At 43.1% G+C, this 15535-nt stretch overlaps 1 protein-coding gene across 5 annotated transcripts in view; it reads left to right on the forward strand.

The window, feature by feature from the left end:
• The first annotated feature begins 6501 nt into the window (after window positions 1-6501).
• Window positions 6502-15535, forward strand: part of PRKAA2 (protein kinase AMP-activated catalytic subunit alpha 2) — a 124593-nt gene continuing 115559 nt past the window's right edge. For 4 of the 5 annotated variants that reach the window (XR_008305718.1, XR_008305716.1, XM_053243668.1 and 1 more), the window contains exons 1-2: window positions 6502-6629; window positions 14875-15016. Coding sequence is in view for 2 of the 5 variants with exons in the window: in XM_053243668.1 (XP_053099643.1) it covers window positions 6530-6629; window positions 14875-15016 (242 nt within the window). In the remaining 3 variants the exon portion in view is untranslated. Of the gene's footprint in view, window positions 6630-14700; window positions 14769-14874; window positions 15017-15535 lie in introns of all 5 variants that reach the window. The other variant, XM_053243670.1, reaches the window with a different exon arrangement.

Consider the following 15535-nt stretch of genomic DNA (forward strand, 5'->3'; position numbering starts at 1 on the left):
CTTACACCTCAAAAGTTTATGTGTCCTCCATCTTGGACTGGGGTAGATGACATAATCACAAACTATGCCATTGAGGTGTCCCTATGTGTTCCAACAGCTGTAGCAAATTTGGTTCAAATTGGTTAAGTGTTTTACAAGCTAGCCCGCTTGCGCCTCCAAAGTTTATGCCTCTGCCATCTTGAATCAGGGTGGATTACATCATCACAAACTACGCCATTGAGGTGTCCCTATGTGTCCCTACAGCTGTACCCAATTTGGTTCATATTGGTCCAGGCGTTGCGAAGTTGATAGTGGGGGACACACAGACACAAGGGGACGTACACAGAATGCCGAGTGATCTCATAAGCCTACTGGAAAGTAGGCTAAAAATATGTCACAGGATAGAAAATCACGCCAAAATGAATGGAATCCTATGATGGGATGGTTTCCATCCCATTCCCATGTAGAGGTGGGATGTGGAGCACTGAGCAGTCTGCTGAACCTCACTCACCTGCCAGTGAAGGTACTGAGATAATGAGTTACATGACAAGCAGAAATGGCAAAAAATGGTCTACAATACTGTATTGTCAGTGCAGTCGATCACTGGCGGCCCATTGCAGGCATGATACATGCACACACAGGAGCAGAGTGTGAAACAATCAGAGATACCATCAGTCTCTCACACTGTATCCTCTGTCTGACTCATCCAGAAAGGGAAAAGCAACATTGAGAGATATCAGAGTGGTGCAGGGTCCTGAAATGCCACTCAGGCCCACCCTGGAGCAAGGTGAGGACAGAGTGAATTGTGCTGGTCAGGTGATGGGAGGGAGGGAGCTCAGCAATGGCAGGAACCATTAGACCCTGGTGAGGCTGCAGGCATGAAGAATGGTGACTTTTGACACCTGAAATGGCCCCAGGATATTGTAGGGGAAGAATGGCAGTTCAGTCCCCAAGTAGCAGAGTAAAGCCAGTTTCGTGAGAAAGCAGCAAAGCAAGAGGTCTTGAGACAGTTCATTAGTATTGAAGAACTACAAGGATCTATTTAGAAGTTACAAAAGGATAGGAAAGCTGAGCTTATGGCTGAAAGGAGAGAGAGACTAAAACAGCCATCTCTCTGGAGAGACAAAATGGAGACTAACATGGGACGAACAAAGAGGGGAGGAGTCCAGCACTTTTATCCATGACCCTAAACTGCCCCCCCCCAGTGGTCACTATGAGACATTGCAGCTGAGAGCAGATGCTGCCAGGATCCTAGCTCCAACAGATATGAAGAGCTAGACTTGGGAAGCACCAAATGGAGGCTAGGCAATGAGGTTCATTGGGGAAAGATGGGGTGGAGGTGAGGTGGGGGTGGGGACAGGAAATGGAGAAGGAAGTGGGAGGCCTTTGAAGGGACGTGTGAGTGAAATAAAAGTATTTAGGGCTGTACCGGTCAGTGATGAGGTGACCCGTGCTGAGGTGGGGTTTGGTTCCTCTGGTAAGAGGCCAGACCAAGAAGAGTTTAGACCAGCAGGAGGAAGCAGTGAATGGAGCAACTTCCTCTCCTGTAACCTGAGAGAGAGAGGCAGGAGGACCATCATGAACCCTGAGGGAGGAATCAAATTACTGTATGAAGCACTGAAGAGTCACTGCCAGTCAGAGTAGGCATGCTGCTCTAGATGGACCAAGGGTCTGACTCAGTAATCAGCAGTTTCCTACGCTCCAATGCAGGCACCTTGACCTAACAGAATTGAAAGTGTATCTCAGTCTGCTAGTCCTGGCTGGTGTTTTTCATGCCAGTCACAAAGCACTGCATGTTCTATGGACAGCACATTTGAGACCTTCCTACTCCTGTGCCATGATGTAGCTGAGATTGTCTGAGGGCATCACAAGTAATTTAAGGGCCACATGACTGGAGAGAAGAGTGACTGCCAAGATGGTAACCATGAGAGGTATCTGGACCTTGTTTGGACTGCAGCTGCAGCCGTGCTACTTTCCTTGGTCTGACCTAACAGTTGATGTGCAGCTGTTAGGTCTCTGAGGTCCCTTTTGGCAACACATGCCAAGCCAGCCAAAGAAGTACAGTTTGAAAACATGGTGCTGTGATACAGAAAAGTCCTACCCACTGACAGGAGATATTGACCTTGGGAAGCAAGCTGGAGGATTGCAACTAAGACAAGTAGGCCTGCACGTTGTACAGCAATGGATACAGCCATGGAACAGCACTTGAGGCCACTTCAGGTGAATTGCCCCTCTGTGTGCACTCCAAAACCTTGGAGAGTGTGTAGAGGGAAAATTCAGATGAGCATCCCTTCTCACACAATCAAAAGATGCACCAAGAGAGTGTTGGCACATTCACTAGAGACATCAGGGCAGGTGTGTTCTTGTTGCAGCCTTTATGATATTGTGTACGCAGGGCTGTGTTTGTCTGAACCTGCTTTTGGAGAATTGTGGTGGTGGTGGGTAATCCCCCCCCCCCGTGTATAGCTGTCAGAGGTGCTCCTGACCAAGGAATTGACCTATGTTGGCACTATGAGACAAAACAAACCAGACATACTCCGGCTGCCCAATAGGACATTTTCCCCTTTCTTTCCCTCTGCTGGCGCTGCCTGAAATAACAAGCTGAGAGCTCACTTGTGCTCGCAGCAGCCTGGGTATTGCCCCCTTTGCACGTGATGTCATGCCCAAAGGAGGCATGGCCTGGGCTGCCGAGAGCCTGAGTGAGCTCTCAGCTTGTGAAAACTATTATAATGGTATTTAATTAAAAACCTGGGTGAACAAATGTGTCTTTAAAGATTTTTTTAAAATTGTCAGAGATAGAGAGGCTCTTATTTGTGCTTAGCTTAGCACAGTAAGCATGTGCTTTCCCACTAAATCAGAGTCAGGCAACCTTGGCTTTCCAGCTGTTGTTGAACTACAACTCCCATCATCCCCAGCCACAATACATTTGGCTGGGAATGATGGGAACTGCCCATCAACTGGAGAGCCAAGGCTGCCTACCCCTGCACTAGATCAATGATTCTCAAATGGTGGTGTGGAACATCTGTAGAATATGGAACACTTGAAGTTCGTCTGAAACACCCCGCTCTAGTTCTCTTCTAAAGCCGGTACAATAGTGCCACAGCCCACAGATTCTTACACAGCAATGAGCTACAAGCATGCAGCTTTGTGCAATGGTTCCATGTGCTCACTGCTGAAAAGATGGGTGCCAGCAGATACGGGAAGTTGGAAGATCGAGTGGCTGACATTCTCCACAGTCCTCAAGAAGTGGAAAGAGCTTTTGAAGGGAGGGGAGAGGTGTGATGATCTATCCTACCACCTGCTTGTGAACCTGCAGTCCTCCTCCTGTCACAGGGAGGACAGCCACTAAGTTTAGAAGGGGACCTAAGTTCAAAAGTTTGAGAAATCCTGGACTAGACTGGATGGAAAATTGCCTGGAACTATCATGTACTCATTCTGTCATAATACCATTTTGATGTTTAATTGGGTGCTTTGAACTTTGCTTGGCATCACATGGAATTCCATGTTGCTATGCCAGCAGCTGCTGAAAGATTTTCTCCTTTAGTCTACTGCCATGGTATGTGCCTCTTCACAGTAGTCCTTATTTCCTTCCTTCTCAATTAACAAATTACTACAAAGCTAAATTATTGATTGATTGATTGATTGATTGATTGAATTTCTATACCACCTGATATAGAAGTCTCCAGACAGTGTCAACGTTAAGACATAATATAAAAACAATATAAAAGTCAAATAAAAGTCATAAAACAGATAGAAATTTCAATAAATGAAAACACATTAAAAATTGAAATTCAGTTGAAAGCCTGGGAACACAGGTACATCTTCAGGGTCCTCCTAAAAACAAACAGAGGAGGAGATGCTCTTATTTTAGCAGGGAGAGCATTCCAAAGCCCTGGGGCAGCCACAGAGAAGGCCTGGTCCTGAGTTGCCACCAAATGAGTCAGCGGCAACCATAACCGGACTTCTCCAGATGATCTTAATAGGCGACAGTGTGCACGACAGAGAAGGCACTCTCTTAAGTACCCTAGACCCAAGCCATTGAAGGCTTTATAGGTAATAACCAGCACTTTGTATTTTGTTCAGAAACGTATCGGCAGCAAGTGTAGTTCTTTTAGAATTGGTGTTAAATGGTCCCTTTGGTAAACCCAGAGACCAATCTGGCTGCCGCATTCTGTACCACTTGATATGTACAAAGGCAGCTCCATGTAGAGTGCATTACAGTAGTCAAGCCTAGAGGTTACCAGCATATGTACTACTGATTTAAGGTCATTTTTCTCCAGAAATGGACATAACTGGTGTATCAGCCAAAGCTGATAAAAAGCACTCCTGGCCACTGCCTCAACCTGAGAAACCAGAGAGAGCTGGGGATCCAGGAGCCCTCCCAGACTACAGACCTGATCTTTTAGGGGGAGTGTAACCCCACCAGAACAGGCAGATCTAAACCATCTCTCAAATCCTGACCCCCCTACAGACAAGTACCTCCATCTTGTTTGGATTCAACTTCAGCCTTTTATCCCTCATTCCAGCCCATTATCGCCTCCAGGCAGGCATTGTGGGGGGGGGGGTTCATGCCATATCCTGATGAAGTTGCTATGGAGAAATAGATCTGGGTGTCGTCAGCATATTGATAGCATCTCAGACCAAACCTCCTGACGATCTCTCCCAGCAGTCTCATGTAGATGTTAAAAACCATTGGAGACAGTCTGGAGATTACCATTTATACATGTGCACACATGCAGTGCATACGTGTGTACTGCACAGGCTCGGACTGGCCCACAGGGCAACAGGGCACATTCCCAGTGCGCCCTACCCGCAGGGTGCTCCTGCGCCCAGACTCCCACCCTTAAGTACCCATTCTGCTCAAAACCTGGCGCCCTCCCCACATACATTCCACCGCCCTCTCAGTGCCCCCAGTCCGGCCTTGGTACTGCACTGCACACGCAATGCAGCCTGATATCATGATTTTCTTTACTCAGTGCAAGTAGTCTCATGTGTACATACTCTAATCACTCACACACACATGACTGATCCATTATTCACATCATTCAAACATTTACATTCTTAACCAGCAATCACATTTCAGTTTTTAAAAAGATCTCTGATTGTTAAAGTGTGTAAATTGGTGTCTCACGCAGTGTTTTTGCACTCACAAAAGAGATTCACAATAAAACCCGTCATTTATTTTTGCATGTATATATTACTGTATATTTTTAGTTTTTCATATTTTGGAATGTCTTGAATCTGAAAAAGCTAAAAATACCTTCTGTGGGAATTAGTTCTAGATCTGGGCTAGTTTTTGCTTATATCCATTGGACTAATAGTCATATCTCAAACTCTGTAAAAAGAATTGCACATCTTTTTATTTTTGATATGTTGAAATACAGTGTACATTCTTAAGTTTAAAGCAAAAACTGCTTCTCTGGGGTTTTTTTTTTCAAGCCCAGTCGCTTTATCTAATGGATTAATACATATCTTTGAAACAAGACCAACAGTTTCCCTGGATCATGTGTTTAAAACCAAGATTAGTAATCCATTTTATATAACAATATAACCAACCAAATCAAACTCCTCATATTTTTGCTCAAACGCATGTATCTGTCCCAGCCCAAAGTTGCTTGGACTCCTGATGTGTAGACATTGCCCTAGCATTATTTCTCTGGGCCACCTTCCCCCAACCCTAGCTTGTTTTGAAAAATGAGGGGGGGGGGGAGTCCATGCTTATTAACAATTGGATTGGCTGGTGTCCTTTAGTTTCCTTTAGTTTGCTTGGTTCAAGCTCTTCATATTCTTATCTCCTTGATTTGTGTTTACAGCCAGTCATAGCAGTATGACATGTATAGTCATTATACACAAATGTCCTAGACAGTATTTTGTGTCTCTGGAACCAGCACACTTTTTTCATTAAAAAACATCTTGTTGCCACTAATTCCCTTAAAATGTGTTCACCTTCCAGTTTCCAGACATCTCACTAGTCGTCTAATGGCAATTCTTTAGAAAAACATGTACACCCACCCAGCGTTCTACTGCTTGACTATTCAGGGCTTAATTTGAGCCAAGAGTCACACCCTCCACCTGTTCCAGTACTAGGCTTACTACTAACCCGGACTGAAGCTATTCCTGGAGGGTCCTCCCGCAATATTTCCCACAAACAATTGAAAGCTCCAAAATTGCTTTCAGTAGGGAGTCTCCAAGCCAATCTTGGCGGGTTTACAGCCCTATGGTATTAATGTTAATATCAAGGCCAAAGAGTGCCCCTGAGCATGTGCAGAGTGAATTTCCCACATGCTGTTCTCACGTCTCACCAAGCTGGAAGTGAGAAGAAAATCTTCCAGCCTCCCTTCTGTCACCTGCTGCCACCTGGCGCCTTCCAACCGCCTAACCACCCCAACCCCCGCCACTCCGTTACCTGTCCACCTCCCCCCTCCCTGTCCCTGCCCGCCACGCCATGCGCGGTCGCCTCCGCTGCCGCCTGTCTCCGTCTCGCCTCCCCTCCCGGCCCTGCTGCATTGTGGTCCGGCTCGGCCGGCGGCGGCGGCAGCGCAAAGCGAAGATGGCTGAGAAGCAGCCGCAGAAGCATGACGGGCGAGTGAAGATCGGCCACTATGTCCTGGGGGACACGCTGGGGGTTGGCACCTTCGGCAAAGTCAAGAGCTGAGTATGGGGGACGGGCTGGAGCTTCTGGGCAGGGGATGGGGGGAAAGGAGGGAGAGGGTCGTTTCCCGCCGCCGCCGCGCCCCGGCGGCGGGGAGAAGCGCGCGCACCCTCCAGACAGAGGAGACAGACGCTTCTCCAGGGCATGCAGCAAAGGCAGGCAGGCAGACGGGCGGCCAGGCAGCCCCTGGGCCAGCCCGCCCTCCTGTCTGGCCCCAGGGCTTCCAAGGAGCCCTCATTTGATGCATCACGCAGGGTGACAGAGCGCTCCCCGTGACCCCTGCTCACATTTCCAGCTGACCCTTCATGATGTCAGCGCAAGCACATTCACCCGCACGAGGCACCCCTTCCCGCTCCCCTTCTGTTATATGCGCACATACCAGCCCCTTTGTCGCCACATTCTCCCGAAAGAAGAAAGGATGCTGTGGAGTTCTGAGAAGAAGATTGTGCTGAAATGGCTCGCTAGGAGATGCCGGCCTGGTTGTGGCGTTCTAAGGAGCAGATGATTCTTTTTATTGTGTTGTTATTGATGATGATGATGATGAGTTGTAGTTGTAGTTCAAGGAAAAGTTATATCTGTTGGTTAAAAAAATGAAAACATTTGATGAGGTTTTTTGGGGGGGGGGGAACAAAAACCCAACCAGTTATTTCCAGATGTTCAGTCTGAGCATTAATTCTCCATATTATACACATCGAGCTTGCTTTAGAAGGCTGTATTTTGTTTTTAAAAGGGGTTGTCATGAAAGCCTTTATAGTCAAAAGCCTTTTATTCAGGCTTTTGGCCAACAAACTCTCCCTTGCTCTTTTTACATTTTTAGCTGCATTTGTTGTTTTTATGATTTTATTGAATTGTTGTTAACTGCTGTGGGGGTCTTAGGACAAAGGGCATTATAGAAATATAAATAAATTTATAAATAAGATTTTTTTAAAATCAAGTTGGCGATTCCACTGGTGTTAGGAAACAAGGTCCAAGACCTCTTGGCAGTTGTCTAGTGCAGCACCTTGCAATTTTTCTTTGAGTGCTTAAAAGCTGTACAGAATCATAAGTAAGTAAAGGAGCCCTGCGCTCCCCCATCCTGATTAAGTTATAATAAAATATACAACATATGGGAGACACCAAAAGGACAGGCACCAAACGCAGTTATGCACATAGTCCATAAATCCAGTCCATGAAGCCTTTCCTAACTTGCTTCTCCCAAGTTATACAATGTATATCCAGCCCTTAGATACCCAGCATGCATCCTGAGACAAAGCTTTCTCAAGTGTATACACAGCACTCTCCATGACATCTTCAGTTAAAGGCTGACACACTGAAGAGGACCTAGGTGGGTTCAACCCAATGTACAAAAGGACCCAGCAAGAACCCACCACCATATAACAGCCTAAAAACTTGCATATGTTTTCTTTAATTCAAGTTTTTAGGCTGCTATATGGTGGTTGGCTCTTGTTTGTGCACTGATTTTTCACTCTCCTATTGATTGATTGTATTTTACATCCCCTTTGGTTCCCCTCATTTTATCCTCGCAATGACCCTCTAAATTAGGATAGATTGAGAGGTAGTGACTGGCCCAAGGCTACCAAGTGAGGTTCATGACTGCGTGGAGATTTGAAGTTAGTTCTCCCCACTCTAAGAGCTATATTTGATGTGACTTTAATGATGCAACCTTTTAATCTAAATAGCATCTACTAGGAGACCTGATCCAGGTCAGGACTACAGTATGTTTGTGAGGGATCTAATCCAGTGGGGAGTGTGGGGCTTTAACCCTACTCCCACTATGTTCCCAGTACATACTGTTACTATGCTCCCACTAAGTTGCCCCCCCATTGTGTTATTTGCCCTGGAAGAAGAGCTTCAGTTGACTGCATTGGGAGCTTTCCCCCCCAGGGTGAATCTTATATGGGGACTATGACTGAGGGCAGTGTTAAAGCTCCATACCCTGCTCCCCACAGTGCCAATCCACACTGCCATGTGTACTATTTCAGGGGGAAAGCAAAATTGCCAGGGCCAATGATGTGATTAAAGTCACATCTAATTTGGCCCTAAATCAAACACTTTAGCTAATGCATCACACTGGTTCTTACATCACATAGTCTCTGCATCCAAGCCCTGTTCAGATCATATCAGTTCCATTAGCACTTTTTAAAAAATCCAGACTTACAAATCTTCATTTTCCTGGCCATTTATGGCAAGTAAGAATTACAGGGAAGCTTTTGGTTCTTTTTTCCTTCAATTTACTGTCAGATTCAGTGCATCTTTACTCAAAAGTAAGTCCTGCTAAGCTTAATGGGGCGCACCTTTATCCATCAATGTGCTACAGATGACTAATGTGTGGGCAGGCAGACTCATACAAATTGTTTGGGACTGGTAACTCTTTTTAGACATACAAGGCTGAAAATGTCTTTTTCATGTGTGAAGAGGATAAGCACACAGGAGCACAAAGCACACCGGAACAAATATCTAACTTTCTAAGATCCATTGTATAAAATAGATTGGACTATTTCTCATAATCCACAACCTCCTAACAGGATCACCCCCTGGGGTAGATTTAGTTGCTCAAAGAGATACTTTCAGTGTACATACTGTATACATTTTAAATATATATACTGTAAAATGTTAAATAGTGTAAGAGATACTATATTGAATCTCCCCTTAGCTTTCTGGAGACAGAAACTACCATAGTCGGTACCTGAATTACTACACAACAAATAATGCTCTCTCTTGTTCACATCTCTCAAGACATTCAAGTAGACCTAACAAGTCCCAAGGGAGTGAAACAATAATATCTCTCTGTCTGTTGCTTACTGTAAGCAAATGGTGGATTACAAAGCAGACTGTTTATTATTAATTATTAATGTATCAGCACTAAGAGAATGACATATAGACACATGTCTTGGATAGATTTTGAATAGAAGATGGACTACTGAGTAGATATTTGATATTTTTTGTTTGTTTTACTGGCTGGAAATAGCTATTTTTTGTGGACTGCAATGGGGGAAGAAGATTGGTCTCAAGATCACAGGTTCACATACGCCACAATGCTCCATCTGCCTTGCAATTAATGGTGCATTTGTGCAGTTGTGCAAGATCACTCCTGCACAAGACCAGAGAATTGTGCAGTTGCACAACAGATAAAGGTGAGGTAAAGTGTGCCATTGAGGTGGTGTCGACTCCTGGCGACCACAGAGCCATGTGGTTTTCTTGGTGGAATACAGGAGTTGTTTACCATTGCCATCTCCCGCGCAGTATGAGATGATGCCTTTCAGCATCTTCCTATATCGCTGCTGCCTGATATAGATGGGAAACATACCAGCAGGGATTTGAACCGGAAACTCTGGCTTGCCAGTCAGGTCATTTCCCTGACAGAAGGGGCCTTTATTTCCAATAGCCTTCTGTTACACAGCAGCATCTATGCAATTCTCCTTGCTCAAGAATGCTCTTGTGTACATGCATAAATGCACCATTGCAAGCAGACAGAACATTGTGTGGCATGTCAGCCAGTGAATATAGAAAAAAAAGCTAATGATAAAGGTTAAAGATATAGTCTTGTAATCAAAACATACATACAATTGGAACTCTTCATTTCTAACTGTGTCTATGTGGCATGTGTTTGCATTGTTGCATTCTCTGGGATGCCAGAGAAGTAAGGTGATATCATTTAACCATCTTCTGATAGTGGCTAGACAACAGAAAACTTCACTGCATGTAGCTAAAGAGGGCAGAGCTTTTATACCGTGAGCAAAGCCTGCTGCATTGCTGTCTCCTGCATAGTTTCTTATCTGCTGAATTACTCCCTGAAATATGTGAACAAAAAGGATGATGAGGCATATTTATTTTATTTTATTTACATTTCTATTCTGCATTTTCATCCTCACATCAACCCTGTGAGGTAGGTTAGGCTGAGAGATGCATGACTGGCCCAGAGTCACCCAGTGAGTTTGATGGTTGAATGGGGATTTGAACTCGGATCTTCCTGGTCCTAGTCCAACACTCTAACCACTATGCTGTGCTGGCTGTCCCTGATGTTTGAAAACACCAGCAGTAGCTGCACCCACAGATCCTTGAAAGGGTCTGTAATGTGGGTAGGTTTAGCTGCAGGAGCTAATTATGTATAAACTTACTGTGTGCAACTCCCACATCCTCAAAGAGCCAGTTTGTTTCATGCACATATACAGATGGCTAAATATTAGCAGAACTAAACATTACCAATGTGGTTGCCAGAATAAATGGCTTGACCTACTCTTATCCTTTTAACAGCAACTTCATTTTTAGAAATTAGAAGGTGAAGCTTTTCACAGCATGAAAATAAGAATGATCACCAGTTAGGATCTGTGGAGCAAGCTGCTGTTAAAGGCATAGACACCAGTTTAAAAGATTGGCAACGCAAATTTCCGCATTGGGAGAATCATGGCTCTGCTGTGTGAGCCATAGCACACATTTTTGCCCACATTTTATTGATTGTGTTACTGCAATTAGAGTGTTGGGACCAGAGGAATGAAGAGCAGAAACCTTTCACAGTTCTAACCAGCCTTCAGACACGCTGTGGAAAGGGGCATGAGGACTCAGTTCAGCAGTGGAGCTCTTACCCCTGGACTTTGGGGCCACAGTCCAGGGCCTCCAAAGCCCCTGGGCCCCCCCAAATCCTCTTTAGTCTGTCCTGAGTGGTGTGGTTGCCCGACCAAACATAATGATGCTTAATTTGTAGGGGCGGGGGCCCTCCAAAGGCCTTTAGGTCCAGATTCCAAAATTATTTAAGTGTACCTCTGGTTGGGACTAGGCTCATTACTGGGGTTCGATAGGACCCAGAGAGCCCACTTAGGGCTTGGAGTGTGAAGGGTGTTCCAGATGTAAAATATAATAGGGCTCCTGTATTTTTGATAGTAGTGTAGATGAATTTGGAATTTTTCAGGATTCAGTTTATCATCTCATATTGCTGAGAAAAGCCACATCTGCCAAGATGCTGTGTTCTAAACTATTATTCAGTGCAGATAAACCCTGTCCTCTTTTGCATCTGGTCACTTTTGGCATTAAAAACTCATATGATGAGCATCTTTTTTGTAGAGTCTGAGATCACAGGCATGTGAAAATCTGAGGACATGGTATTGTATCCCTCTACCTAGACTGTTGGTGCAATGGCACGGACTAGCTGTAGATAATCCAAACGGGGTTTTTTGTGGGGGTTTTTGTTTTTTAAAAAAATTACACTTCTGGAAAATAAAAATGATCATTCTTTTAAAATCTCCCTGTCATGGGAATAATAATTTTGGTGCATTTCCTAGGATGTTTTAATTGCAGACATTCATAATGAAAGATCCCTTTCCAGTTGTCGAGTGACTTGATCTCTCTATCATGTGAAAGCATAGGTATTTCCTATTGTTCAGATTATAGTTAACCTTTATACCACATTTGTAAAATATATGCATAATGTGTTTAAAAATATATAAGAATATTCTATTTTAAAATATAGAAGCACATAAAAGGGGGCAAGTCCAAGTGTTTTTATTTGGAAGCCTGGCATGACACTTTATTTTTAGAACTCTCTTATTGAGGAAAGAATTTCAGGCAGTTCTTATCTCTGCTAATAATAGTGACTTGTTTACCCTATACAGCTACTGCATTACCACACTTGTCTTTTCCTTCATAGTCAGACCACATCTACAATCACAAATTCCCTCTTGCTTCCTAGAATCATCTTATTTTAAAATTCATTTACTTTTAAATTGGAATGTTAAGCACTATGTTTTAGATAAGTGTTGTGTGCCTGTCTTTTAGTATATCATGAGAGTTCTGTGAATTTCATTATTAGCATCATTTCAGTATTTGCTGTAAACAAACATATAATACTTCCTACTAAAAGGACCTTTACCTGGGACTATTTTATAACGCTTGTTATTTGAGCTCACATAATACAGCCATGAGCACAGACCACTGAAAACCTCTGTTTTTGTTCAACATTTTCTCATTCTATGGCACATGGATTTTTCCAAAATACTGGGCTGAGGTCCATTATACTCAGGAGTTAAGAAAGTTTCAAGGTGGTGAAACAGGTGCCAGTCAGAAATCACACTAAACTAACGAATGATTTCTAGGATGAAGATTGGAGAGGCAAGTTGATCCTGTACGAAGATAACAATTGCATGCTATCCCCTTGATTTTTTTTTTAAGCTGTTGGCTGAAAGAAGATAGGCATTAATAAATGTACAAATCAGCCCTTGAAATGAGGACTAATGTGCATCTATTTTGAAATAGTTATTAATTTTGCTTCATCCTGAATTACTTTCTGGAGTTTTCCAAATAAGTTCTTCTTATATTTTAGTAAAATGAGTCTCATTTTAGAGATAAAACTAGCCACCTAGAAGATAATAATCCAAGGCTGCATTCCCCTCTATGCATATTTATTTGGGAGTGTCCTTACTGTACTGAGAAAGACTTAGTTCCATGCAAATATGCATATGATTATGCTGAAGGCTGCAGCCCTATCCACAATTACATGGGAATAAGTCCCAATGGATGCTGTAGTACTTACAGGCTGCAAAGCATTCCACAGGGTTGTTGGTTTTTTTTAAAAAAAATTCAGTTATGTAATCATAAATTTAAAAAAACCAAAACAACACACCTGTGGAGTATTTTGCAGCTTGTAAGTACTACTTGAGTCCAGTGGACTCTATGTAACTCCCATGTAACTGTGGATAGGGCTGCAGCCATCAGCATAATCATATGCATATTTGCATGGATGTAAGTCTTTCTCAGTTCAGTAGGAACATTCTTAAGTAAGTATGCATAGATGGGAATTCAGTTTTGGATTAATATCTTCTAGGTGGCTAGCATCATCTAAGATAAGATATGATAAATAATAAAGCACATTAAATAATAACAACATAATAAAATGCTTTAAAGATGTAGCTTAATTGATATGGTTATGCCAAAGGCATCAATTTCATTAACTATATATTGGTATGTCTAAATGTGCATTCTGGAACATAGCCCCAGAAGGATCTCCACAACTGGAAATTGTTGTTTGTTTGAATGAGTGAGTGAGATTGCACCAGCAATGACAGCTGTTGCTTGAGCTCTCTGTGTATCCTCTACATAGAGGCAGCTCATGGAAAGATCCACTTCTATTATTAGAGCAACCCCACAGGGGTTTCCTGGCTTGAATTGAGTTGCTGTTGTGACAACTTGGATCTTTCAGAAAGGCCTTTTTATGAATATAGCTCTCCAAGGAACCCCTACTGGTGGAGACTTCTGGAACTAATGGGTGGAAAGGAGGGATTAGGAGTCTCCTTCCATGCCCTCCACTCACTTTGAATTATCTAACGTCCCCTCTTGTTTCTCCCTAATGAGTTCTGTAAATATCTAGTGTTCTCTTTTCAGATTTTGAGATAACATCTTTCATTCATACATTTCATACAGTCTTCCGCTAAGGACCTATTTACATAATTTCAGCTTTTCTATGTGGAACATCATTATGTGTAATGGCCCTGAGTTTCCAAATGTGGTAATACTCTATTAGCGTTGAACTGAAAGTTTTCAGACAAATTGAGAAATTTAGTCTTTGGGTGGGTGACAAGTTTCATGAAAATCCACTCACCAATTTGGGGGTGGTGGTCTTTTTTGCTGCTTTCTTATGGTCGTGTTGCATCCCGTTTTCACTGCTGGGCACCATTTTTTTTCCTTTCTCCCTGCCCAAGTGAGGACAGGAAGCACTGCCCTCATTCTGATGTGACCTCATAACAATACCATTTAGCCAATGAGATTTGGCTACATAAAGTAGTGTTTCCTACCCTCTCTATGGTATTGTGGGTTTAAAAAGACGTGGGGGGAAATGGTGTTCTGCAGCAATGAAGAGAACTACTGCTGCTGATGGCTAAGTGTAGTGAACATTTGCCCCCCCCTTTAAATGGTCTGCCACCCCAAATCACCAAAGATAGTTGTTCTCTTCGTAACCTAGGAACAGCATAGTGAATCTGAAGGCATTTTTCATCAGTCCTAATTTATATTTATAAAAAAATTAGGTGATGTTTTTAAACATTAGGTGAAAATTACATCTATATGTATTATTTCTAATATAGCCCCTTAGTCAGAGTTCAATTTGGTGACCACCTGCCCCAGCTGATTTTGAGCCAGAAGTCTCTCAAAGGTGATTTTTAAAATTATTAATTATATAAGCAGTGGAAATCACATTTCACTTTGTTCAAGCAGTGATGTTTCCTTCCCTTAATGTTCTACATTTTTCTTTCATTTAGTTGGGGAACACCAGCTCACAGGGCACAAAGTAGCAGTCAAAATTTTAAACAGACAAAAAATTCGCAGTTTGGATGTTGTTGGGAAAATCAAACGAGAAATCCAAAACCTAAAACTTTTCCGGCACCCCCATATTATCAAACTGTAAGTACTTCTGACACTAGTTCTTTTGATGTATGCTATATGTCACACATATATTGCATGAAATGAGAATGTTGTAAGTGGATCTCTGTATTACAGTACTGATATTTTCTAAAAAGTTGTGCCATTGAGTCGGTGTTGACTCCTGGTGACCACAGAGCCATGTGGTTTTCTTTGGTAGAATACAGAAGGGGTTTACCATTGCCATCTCCCATGCTGCCGTACAGTATGAGATTATGTCTTTCAGCATCTTTCTGTATCGCTGCTGCCCAATGTAGATGGAAACATACCAGTGGGGATTCTAACTAGCAACCTCTTGCTCCCTAGGCAAGTTACTTCCCCGTTGCACTATTAGGTGGCTGATATTTTCTGTGCCTCTATTGAATATTTTCAAGGATTATACAGATTACGGGATTCTGAGATCTTCCCAATCCAACACTCTACACCACTCAGCACTCAACACACTACACTGCACTGCCTCTCTGTTCTTGCAAAGAAAATCTTTCTGCCAATCTGGCGAGT

Source organism: Hemicordylus capensis, chromosome 4, assembly GCF_027244095.1.
Source record: "Hemicordylus capensis ecotype Gifberg chromosome 4, rHemCap1.1.pri, whole genome shotgun sequence".
Classification (NCBI taxonomy): Eukaryota; Metazoa; Chordata; class Lepidosauria; order Squamata; family Cordylidae; genus Hemicordylus; species Hemicordylus capensis.